General features: G+C 37.2%; 1 protein-coding gene across 1 annotated transcript in view; it reads right to left on the bottom strand.

Annotated features, from left to right (window-relative positions):
• Nucleotides 1-1,175: 1,175 nt before the first annotated feature.
• The window catches only part of LOC131028826 (probable tocopherol cyclase, chloroplastic), a 284,943-nt gene continuing 274,306 nt past the window's right edge, over nucleotides 1,176-11,812 (bottom strand). Inside the window, 3 exon segments of the mRNA XM_057959174.2 lie at nucleotides 1,176-2,086; nucleotides 3,012-3,161; nucleotides 3,265-3,381. Of these exon segments, the coding sequence (XP_057815157.2) occupies nucleotides 1,910-2,086; nucleotides 3,012-3,161; nucleotides 3,265-3,381 (444 nt within the window). The 3' untranslated portion in view covers nucleotides 1,176-1,909.

Raw genomic sequence — 11,812 nt, 5'->3', positions numbered from 1 at the left:
ATTGTGAGAGTTAAAAGATCTCAAAAAATAAAGCAATGAAAATGTGGTCTTGGTTAGAAGGGTTTTGTTGGGTCTTATGTTTCAAAGTATTCAAAACCTATCAAATTTATATCTAGAAGTCTTATGAATACATATAAAGTTGAATTTTCCTCTAAAAATGTCAAATCCATTCAACCAAATTGTGTTCTTAATATGGTTGTCATGGTCATACAACAATTTCTTGTTTTGATCTATAAACTTATTCTTTATGTGGTCAACATACTCATGATTCTTCTCTTTGTTTTCAATAGAAGAAAGTGCAAAAGCCCATGTTATGTATTGTTAGCCCTTTGTTTGAAGTGTTCCTAGGAAGACAACTAATGGTTCTTTAGTTACTGAAATTGAGACATCTTTGACAAAGATTGAGCTAGATGCCCTTTATAAGGCTATGTTGTGTATTGTTGAAGCTACAATTGGTGATGACAATGTTGTTGATAATAACAATGATGTTGATAATAATGTTGGTGACGACAATTTTGTTGGTGATCATAAGATTGATTTTGCTTGTCTTTAGAGTGTCATGAATGTCCTTTATGTTCAAGATGTCTTTAATTTGAATTTTTACGATTTATTTTGATGATATTGATGTATTAGTTGTTGTACTTTGATTTTCTTGTAGAAGGGGCATTTGTTGGTATGTGTATGAGAAATTTGAGAAGAGACACATGTACTAGGTTCATTCTAGATCTAATTTGTTTAGATCAATTTCCAGTTATTTAAATAGATCCAAATTAATATGTATGAAATTAGATATATCCAAATAAATAAATAAAATTAAAAAAAAAAAGTAGTTGTTCATCTAAGAATTCCTATAATTACTGGCATACAAAACCTTGAGTGCAATAGCTTAAATAATTACATCAGATATAAATGCTTAGTCAGCATCATGAGGAACTTAAAAGGAGCATGGTAACAGCTTTAGAGCTCAAGGTTTATATGGGAGAAGAGAAAAGATTTGAATTTTGGCATCGAAAAGAGTTATCATACAGAAAATATAAAAAAATACGTATATTATTGTTAAAAGATTTTTCAAAGCATCCATCTGAATTGTTGTTTTTCAAATAGTAATTTTAGATTCAATTTTTTTTTCTTTTCCTAACTACATAAAAACGATCTGTAAATAAAAAGGTTATAAATTGGAAAACTAATAATCGTATTGCTCTATCAAGAAAATTCCGATTCAGTCAGATACAGTCAAATCTGGTAACTATGCTGAAGGAAAACCTTAAATTTATATCCATACTCCATAGACTAAGACAAGAATTAATGAATCTAAAAGTTTAGTCACTGACCATATAACTCAGATACAACACTTTCCACAAGGATCAGAGTACTCCCAAGTTTGCACCTATTCTCTTTGGAAACAACTAGATTTAACTCTCTACCTAGTCATTTCATGATTTACTTTTCCGAAAGTCAAGTCTGCTCTGATTCTTCAACCTGTCGAGTCAAGTCTAGAGTGCAGGAATAAGTTGCAGTCAGCAATATCCTGTCAATCTAATAAAAATAAATTTTAGAGCATCCCAGTGAAATGCTGTGAAATATAATAAATTATCAAATTTGTTTTCCATGACAAAACTTACAGTTTCCCGCAGAGCTGCAAAAAGGATCACATTCTGCCTTCTCCAACACTTCTGGTTAGAACAATGCATTTATCTAGCATATATGTTGGTTATTTCACAAAAAAATGCTACTGATGACATGGCCCCATAAAAAACCTAAATGTATAATATATAAAAGAAATTTAAAAAAAGCACAGACCACAGCCAATGTGCCGAGGGATGGTTTCATCAATTCATAGGACCAAATGGGAAATTAACAAACTTCCTATTACAATGACCACAAAATTGAAACAGAAACAATTTACACTCTAAAGACCAGGTGGCTTCAATATCGGAGCTGCATTGTATAGCTCCTCCACGTCTAATGAGAGACCCAAGAGTGGTTTCACTAGCGCGGGTGATGAGCTTTGTTTCCTCCAAGTACTGTACCATGGTCCTCCACCCACTTCTGCAGCTGCCAAATCACTAGTTCCATTAAGAATAACCTACATAAAGGACACATCATTAGATAAATGGCTTGATGATGATGTTGTCTCTGGCCTTTCTTTTATCTCAGAGCAAAAACCAGATACTAATAAAAGGTTTCAACTTGCAACTATAATCACATTCTTTCTTTGAGGATGAAACAAAAAAGTTTTGAGATGTATCTACCCAAGTGAGACCATTCAAAAATATAAAATATTATTTGTTAAATTGAAATTGAAATTATTAAATTAGCGATCAACATACCAAAATTTGTTACTACCTTGCTAATTTAAGCAGAATTATAGCTTCCTGCATACCATTGATTGCTGTGAAATATTTTAATTGTTAGAGGCTAGAGCATACTGCCATAAAAGTCTGTCTATACTGCCTTTAAGCTTTTGTACGTACATTTAACATCTATGTTGCCGTGAATTGTTTTTTACCTATAAGTTCAATTGGTGGCAACTTTCTTTAAGATATGATATGTTAGAAATACATTTTGCAAATGGGGTAGAAAGCTGAGCAGACTTTATCTTGGGGTAATTCAATGGTTAAGCATGTGCGAGTAAGAGTAACAGTGAGATGGTTCACCTCCCAGGAAGTTCCAATGCTTCACCCCTATGAGCATCGTCTAAATGTACTGAGTGCTAAGTGAATCATTGAAGCTCATGTAAGATGGGTTCTTTTGAACCACTATTCATGAAATATGAGTTAATAAAGATGGACTCTAAACAATATAGGTGAATCCTGACAAAACATCTTATAAAATAATCAGATTCTTGAAGCAAAAGGGAAATGAGGAATTACAGAGTGAAATAAATGTAACCTGCAAAATACTACTAAAAGATCTCTAGTTATAGTACACTTTGTCCCCTCTTTTATGCTATATTTCACTTTTTAGATTTTAATAAATAGAGAGCAGGTCAGAAAATGACCTAAACACACCTTGCCTCGACGACGATCTCTGGTTAGCTCCCATATCTGTAATTTAAGATCACCATAACAGGTATCTTTACAGAATGGCACAAAACCAGCCTCATTTGTTGGAGCTCGTAAAATTGTGCCAGGTGATTGTGTTGTCACTTCTAGTTCAACCTGTAACACATTACAGTAACTTAGTAAGCAATGCCTTGGGAGATGAGCAGATTGAGAATGGAAAAAAGATAATTGTCCCAGAAATATCATAAACATACCTCACCTCATACAAATCATTTTGAGCAGTCATGCCCCAGGAACCCCACGGGGAGATTTCCCACTCAACAACACCATTCCATGGCACAAATTCATAGAACTTCCCATCATAGTGAACACCCACCTGATTATTTTTGCCATGGCATTAGTAGTGCTTTAACAAACATGATATGACAGCCAATAGTGACATATAAAGATCATTAAAAAAAGGGAATTGTTTAATTGCAATCGAGAAGCTTGCACATATAAGAGGAAACGCAAAATTGCCTCTAAACTTGTGTGGTAGATTAAGAAAGTAAGATACGTAAGCAAATATCAAAAAAAGTCATTGAGCATTTAATATTCATTGAAAGATATTAATTACTGATAATCCATAAATGTTGACTTTGATATTTTGTTTGTAATAACATTTACACTTCCCTAACTCTGGTCTGAAAGTAATTCAATGTCTAAACCTTCGTATTATTGTCAGTTCGTCTTGGATAAATTTTTCTATGCAGTTTTCATCTCTTAGGGATCTTTTGAAGCACTCTGGTTCTATTCTTCCCCGTGCCACTCTCTTCCAAACTCTAATTAGCCTTCCACACCTTAGACATGACTCTCGGCTTGGTTTTGTGCACACATTATCACTCATTTGAAGTTTATAGAAGTTGGCACTTTTTCAAAAAATCATCTTGGATAAATTTCAAATTGCTACTAAAAATCTAAGTTTCCGGTTCAGGTTTGAAGAACCGGTACGCCGGTTTGGCAAAATTCTGAAAAGGGGTTTGGGTTCGTTTGGGTTCCTTTTGGTACAAAAAAATTATATATATATAAGCAGCCTAGAAGCATGAATTAAAGATTAGAATGTCACATAGCGTCATATAAACAACAAAACCACCATAAACTAGTAATTACAGCATCATAACATGATATTCATCAAGTTCAATATCAAAATAATAATATCGAGTTCAAGTATCATTGTTTCAACAATTAAATATCTGCTCTAAGCTGCAATTAATAATGTTTATATTAAAGGAAGACCTAGCAAACTGGAGCTCTTAGAGGAAACCACTGCTACCTGCCAACTGTACTCTGATCATTAAACTTGATTAACTTGTGTTGACACCTCCTATGCATTGTGTTAAGCTTTTCTATGGTCATCTGGCACCAACATTCTGATTTGAATGTTCTTCACCCCAATGTTGTTCTCTGATCATTAAACCAATAGATCTTATGCCCATTCACATTGATTAATAATGCTCCAGTTTGGGAATTTGAGGATATTCTAAAGCCCTTAGTGGAATTCTTTTTAGGATCATGGAAGCCTTTGGATTTGATGAGAAGGTTATCAAAATCACTAGAGAGCTGATATCTACGCCGAATTTTTCTATTCTTGTTAATGGATATCCTTCCAGATTTTTTAAATCTTCAAGGGGTCTCAGGCAAGGAGATCCTATCTCGCCTATTCTTTTCACTATTTTGGCGGAATGTTTGAGTAGATTGATTCAAAAGTTGAAGGAGAAAAGGATCATCAAAGGTTTGCAACCCTCTTCAGCTAATTTCTTCTGCACTCATCAACAGTTTGTTGATGATACTATATTATTGGGATACTCCTCTATGAGTGAAGCTTCTGCCTTCAAAAGTGCTCTCAGCTCTTATTCCCTTGCTACAAGCCAGCAGGTTAACTAGGAGAAATCTGCTATTTACTTCATAAACACCCCCTTGTTGAGGTAGCAGAGGATTGCTAACATAATTGGCTGTAAGGTTGAGCTGCTCCCCTCTACTTTTTGGGCCTCCCTCTTGGTTTGGCTCCTCCAAACTCTTTATGGAATTCTTTGATTGATAAGTTCAACAAAAAATTGGCTGGATGGAAAGGCTCTATGTTGTCGCAAGCTGGTAAGCTCCAGCTTCTTCAAGCTACCCTTCGGAATCTGCCTGTTTATGCTCTTAGCTTGTTTAGTATACCGATCAAATTTGCAGAAGCATTAGAAAGAATTCAAAAAACTTTGGTCTGGTGTGGAAGATAAGAAAAGGATTGCTTTGGTTGCTTGGGATAAAGTCTGTGATCCTAAAAGTAGTGGGGGGTTAGGTATCAAATCCCTTAAACCTTTCAATAAAGCTTTGTTAGCCAAACAGGTTTGGAAGGCATATGGTATTAAGAGAGATTGGAGTAGGGTGTGGTTAGACAAATACATCCATAATCAGCCCATTCATTCCCTTCTCTATTCTGAAGATATCCCTGTTGGATCTTTTATATGGAATAGTATGATAAAATCTATTGAAGTTGCTAAAGCTGGAGCTGGCTGGGTCCTTGGTAAAGGTAACAAAATCAGATTTTGGGAGGATGTCTGGATCAAAGAGGAGCCTCTTTTTAATCAGGATTGCAGCCATATCATTGAAGATTGTAAAAGGAGGTTTGGTTCTATGGTCTGTAATTATTGGGAGGAGAATAAATGGGTTAGACTTGATGCTGTTTATGCTAGATTTTCTTCGCTCCAGCATGATTTGCTGTCCTTTTCTGTCAGCAAAGATTCAGATGATGTCTTCTTATGGAAGAGTAATCCTAGGGGTACTTTTACTGTTGCTTCTGCTTACAAAAAGATATCAACTCAGGCTTGTAACCCTATATGGACTAAAGTTTGGAATAGATTCCTCATTCCTAAAATTAATATGTTTTTCTGGCTTGCAATTCACAACAAGATTCTCACTATTGATAACTTGGTCAGAAGAGGATTTATGATCCCTAATAGATGTGAGTTATGTCAGAAAGAGGCCGAGTCTGTGGATCATTTGTTCATTCATTGTTCTTTTACCTGGGAAATCTAGGGTAAAGTGTGGATGCAATGGAAAGTTGATTGGGTTATGCAGAATAGTTTTAAGTAAGTCCTTTGGCATTGGATTTTCCCTACTAAGCTTCCCATCATTAGGACCCTTTGGTCCTTTTTTCTTCCTATGACCTGTTGGCATATTTGGAAGGAGAGAAACAATAGAATTTTTAGGGAGACTAAGTGTTCTTCTTAGGTGGTATATGAAAAGATTTGTAGGGCTATTAAAGAAAACACCAACACCATTCACAAAAGTAACAAGCAGTGTAGTTATATTGATATGAATGATAATGAGAAAAGGATTCTAACAGAATGGAAATTAATGAATAAGGTTTGGAAGTCTGATTTGAAAAGTAGAAGAGATAATGTGGTTTGGAGGTTCCCCCCTCATGATTGGGTGAAGGTGAACTTTGATGGTGCAGCTAAAGGAAATCCAAGTAATGCTGGAGGGAGAGGTGTTATCATAAACTCTTATGGCTTTTGTGTTGCTGTGATTGCTTCTCCCTTTGGAATTCAAAACAACCATGTTGCAGAAGCTCTGGCAATGTTAACATGTCTTCAGCTTGTTCAGGGCTTCAATTTTAAAAGAATTTGGCTGGAGGGGTATTCCCTTAATATAATTTAGGCTATTAAAGGATTAGTTCCCCTTCTTGGAATATCCAAAATATCATTGATAAGGCTAAAAAAATGTTAGATGCCTGTGATAGTGTGCTTATTACCCATACCTTTAGGGAAGGTAATAGGGTAACCGATTTGTTAGCCAATGAGGGGGTCATTTTAGCAGAAGATGCTAATTATATCGGAGAGTCATCAAGTAAGAACAAAGTCCGAGAGCAATTATTTTAAGACAGAATCAATGGTACATATTAATCTCATTATTACCCTTTGGTTCGGCCTTCAATGATAGAGTTTGGAGTGAGGTGGACTTTCAGATGATGACCTGTCTCAAGCGTCACGCTAATGAGTATAGGTGTGAAGGGCCTTATCATATTAAGTACTGGGTTAATTTGCATGTTTTAAAGGGCTACTTGAAAAACAAGAAAATTACCTTGGTTTTCGATTTCAGCTTCTGGTCAGCCTGTGCTCCCCTAAGGGTTTCGATTTGAACATCTACTACATTATGGGAGGAAATCTCAACCGTAACGAGCCCACCAGCTGTGAAAGTTGGAAGGGTGAAAGGAAAATTTGGAGAAGGCTGCATAAAAACGGCTTCACTGATTATATGGAGAAATTGCATGGGAGCAAGAAGTCCGTTTCCCGTGGTTTTGCCAAGGGTTGGAAAAATAATAGAGTTACTCTGTTTGGTCAGACCTGGAGAGTGGATGAAGATGAGTGGATGAAGATTTGGTGGCTGAGGTGACTGGTTTGCAGAAGGACGACATCAAGTTTTATAGAGATCGTAAGTTCTCGGTGGAAGCCATCAAAAATTACCCCAAGAATGAAGAAGAAAGGGCTCGTCTTCCCAAAAAGGACAATATTTCCTATTATCTCCCTAACCAGGTAAAATCCTTTTGGCAAAAATTGTTGAAAGTGTTAATGGAGTATCTTACTATTAATGGTAGGTTTTCAAAAGTCTATAATTATCACTTTGTTATCCTTAATCACTTTTGCCATGGCTCTAAGATATCTTTGCCCTTCTATCTAACCTCCTCCCTTAATGACAGTCTGGCTGACCATGCTAAGAAACCCAATTCCTACCCCACTGCCCACCAAGGTCTTATTTTGTTAATTTATGAGTATCTTAAGGATGAAGTTAAGGCTAATAAGGATGATCCTTTTGTGGAGAATGCCCATATCTCTGAGGATTCTACCAATCCTCCCCCTAAAAAGAAATCAAGGGTTAGTAAGAAAGCTGAAGAAGACGCTGAAGAGATGGCTGATTCTGAGCAGGAGCAGGAGAAGGAGGTGGAAAAAGAGGCGAAGAATGAGCAGGAGAAGGAGGTGGAGGGTGAGGAAGGAGACAAGGATAATGAGCAGGGTAAAGAGGATTTTGATGAGTCAGAGGAGAAGGAGAGTCCCTATGATACGAACAATAGGGATGAGGTTCAGAATAATATGGAGGAGGGCAACCCTAGGTCTGAGGATTCTGCCCAGGACATGGAGGATACGGATACTATTCTGAATGCTGCTAGAAACAGCTCTCTGGAAATGTTTAATTTCCAGAAGTGGGTGGTTGATAATATTACCAATATTCAGGAAAAACAGAGAGAGCTGGAGCTCAAAATTGATAATGTGGTTAAGGATATTAATAATAAAGGGAAAGAGGAAAATTCTGAGGATAATAGTGAAGCAGAGGATGAAAAGAAATTCTAGACTGGTCGGAAGGTGAGATCATAAAGGGAGATTTGAAGCACCTGGAGGATGTGGTGAGGACTCTCAAAGAAAAGGGTGAGTCTAATAATGAACTGATAAACAATAGGATTCAAAAAACCGAGAGTGCTTTGAGGAAATTCATGGAGCATAGCTTGGCTGTGTTGAAGGTGTCTTCCCAAAGTATAAATGTGCCGGTTGCTTGCCTGGAGAAGAATAAGTAGAATAAAAACACTGTGACTGTTGATGATGAGCCGGGTTCTAGCTCTGTCCAACATTCTTCCAGACGCACAACTAGGCAAAATGCTAAAGAGCTGGAGCTGAAGACCAAAGGTAATCAACAGGTGCAGGAAAGTAAAGACCTTAAAGAGGCAGCAAATGCGATGATGATGCTTGTCAGGGATGCTGAGGAGACCATAAAGATTTTCACCTAAAGGCTCTAGTTATGTTTTAGGTGTGCCAGTTTCTCGCTCGTCTTTTGTTGTTCTTTTCTCTGGCTGCTATCTTTTGTGTTGTTCTTTTGCAGCCTTTCTCTCTTTGTTTTGTCTTCTGTTGTTTCTCTAATGCTTTTCTTTTCGATATGTAAGTGGGTTTCGGGTCCCTTAAAACCTGGTTTTCCTTAATCAAAAACATTTTGGAGTCTCCTCTGTCACTTTTTGGTATATAGTACGACAAAAACAAACTTTTGGAGGATTGAGGGTATACAAGATTAACTATAAACCTTGTGGTTGTGGTAAGAAGCAATAAGGTTGTTTAAATATAAGGGTGCATGTTGATGGTATTCAACACCTTGATCAAACTGGGTGTGTTTTGTAACTTGAAAATGCGTCCTTTGCACTTGAACATGGTTATGCATGCATCCTTTACAATCCAATCCTCATCACAAATTTAATGCTATCAATCGAGTTAGAGACATATTTGTAAGATTTTGAGGTACTGTTAGATTTCAAGTGGCTGATTGCAAAATGAAAAATTTTTTTTGGGCGCCCAAGCGTCTAGGTTCGCCCAGGGTTCGTCCCGGACAAACAAGCTCGCCTGGGTACGAACCCAGGCTGAACCGGACCAATACCAAGCCCTTAGACCAGCGAACCCTACAACTTAGCTAAAAATGACCCAAAACAAGCCTAAAAGGTGCACAATTAGGTAAAAAGCTATAGTACAAAAAAAGGAAGTAACCATATCATGAATTCCCAAAACAATTTAAAAATATTAAATACATAAATAAGTATCTATAGCATATCTGAACAAAGAGATGCATAAGTATATATCAATAAACTGTGATACCGGTTCTTGCCAAAACTGGCTGGGTCCTGGTCCTGGTCCGTGCCCGGTCCTGGTCCGAGCTTGGTTCAACCTGGGTCCCACCCGGGTCCTGCCTAGGCGGCTGGGCTGGACCCACAGGGAACCCAGCCGCTTGGGCAGGACCCGGGTGGGACCCAGGTCGAACCAGGAGGACCCGGGTGAACCCAAGCCCGTGGGTTCCCAAAAACGGGGCCCACGGGTTAGAAAGCAATTAAAAACAATTAAAAAACAATTTTTTAAATCTTGTTTTTACATCTAAACCCTAATCCGCCCCTCTATGATGCATTTCATGCATCAAAACATGCATTCAACCTATTCTACTTGCATTTTTAAAGATTTTTTCTCTACAATGAGGCTTCTTAGTTTTTGTATTTTTCTTCGAAGGTGACGACTACGAAGGTGTGAGACACGCATCAAAGGCATAGGAATCACTAGAGAAGAAAGATTTAGCCATTAAAGGTAAGTGAATCTGAATTTTTTTCAAATTTTCAAGAATTTTTCCAAGTTTTTTTCAAATTTTTAAATTTTTTTAAAAAGTTTTTAAAAGTTTTTAAAATTTTTTTTAAAGAAGTCTTGTATATTTTTTTACACTTTGTATGCATAGTATGGGGTTATAACACCGAAATTTTAATAATTTTTTTCAATAATGTTGTGCGTTCTCTTTTCATTTTAGGTGAATTATTCATATAATCATACATAATGGCTGGAACTGGAAGTGCAAGTGCAAGCTCTAGTTCAGTTGCAAATGTCCGAACTGAAAATACCCCCTTTAAAATTGATCAAGATTCACCACTTTGGCATTATACAACAATGATCAAGCCAGTGTCTGGTGGGGGGGGTTTTGTTTGGCAATGCAACCATTGTGGCACTGAGTATACCAGCTCATACTTTCTAGTGAAAGGCCACCTTTGTTTCATCCCTGGGAGTGAAATAAAATTTTGTAAGGGATCAGATGGCAAGGGGCTGTCAAAAGCTCTAGTTTTGGGATATATTAGAGAACACGAGGAAGCTGATAGGAGAAGTAGCAAAGCAAAGACTGATCATCCTCTTGTCCATCCAAGCTCAATGTCTAAAAGGCCTTCTAGTAGCATTGGCTCCACAAGACCAGCTGGTTCACATCCTTTCATGCAAAACCCACCAGTTGATGCAGTAGAGAATCAAAATGTTGTGGCTTCACGGAAAAGAGGCCCATTGGATTTTGCCTTCAAAAATGAATTGAGAGAGATTGCAGATTCCAAAATTGGATGTTGCCTTTATGGCAATGGGCTTCCTTTCAACCTTGTTAGATCACCTTACTTTCGGGACATGGTGCGTACTCTTTGCAATACACCTTCTGATTATGTTTGTCCAGGGTATGAAAAGGTGAGAACCACCTTATTGGCAAAGGAGAAAGCATCCGTAGAGTCACAATTGAAGGTCATCAAAGATACATGGCAGGAAACAGGTGTGACCATTGTTTCTGATGGATGGAAAGATTGTAAAAATAGGCCATTGATCAATGTTATAGCAGTGTGTCCTAAAGGGGCAATGTTTTTGAAAGCAGTGGATTGTGAGGGGCAAGTGAAAGATGCAGGTTTCATTGCCAATATCTTGATAGAATGCATTGACATGGTGGGGCCTCAAAATGTTGTCCAAGTTGTAATTGACAATGCTAAAAATTGTAGGGCAGCAGGGACTATAGTGGAGGCTACATATGGTCACATCTTTTGGACACCATGCACAATACACTCACTCAATTTAATCATGCAAAAGCTTGGCACACAAATTGATTGGGTGAAAAAACTGTATGCGGAGGGCGAGGAGATTCAAATGTTTGTGACTAATCATCATATGTCACAAGCCATTTTCAGGACCTTCTCCAAGTTGGAGTTGTTGAAGGTAATTTATAATTACTAATTTTAAATTTTATTTTTTAAATTTTTAGTTTTAAATTTGTATTTTTTATAGACTTGCATTTGATATATGTTGTGTATTTGTTATGTCATGTTAGGTTGCTGAAACACAATTTGAATCTCACACGCTCATCTTAAGACAACTTCTGAAGGTGCGAGACGCCTTGAGTTCTATGGTCATCAACAGCTTGTGGAGTGTATGGAAGCAGTCCCACACAGAAAGAGCTCTAAAAGTAAGAGCATT

Source organism: Cryptomeria japonica, chromosome 5 (assembly GCF_030272615.1).
Source record: "Cryptomeria japonica chromosome 5, Sugi_1.0, whole genome shotgun sequence".
NCBI lineage: Eukaryota > Viridiplantae > Streptophyta > Pinopsida > Cupressales > Cupressaceae > Cryptomeria > Cryptomeria japonica.
Note: the sequence above shows the minus strand (reverse complement) of the source record. Positions and strands in the feature narration are given on the sequence as shown.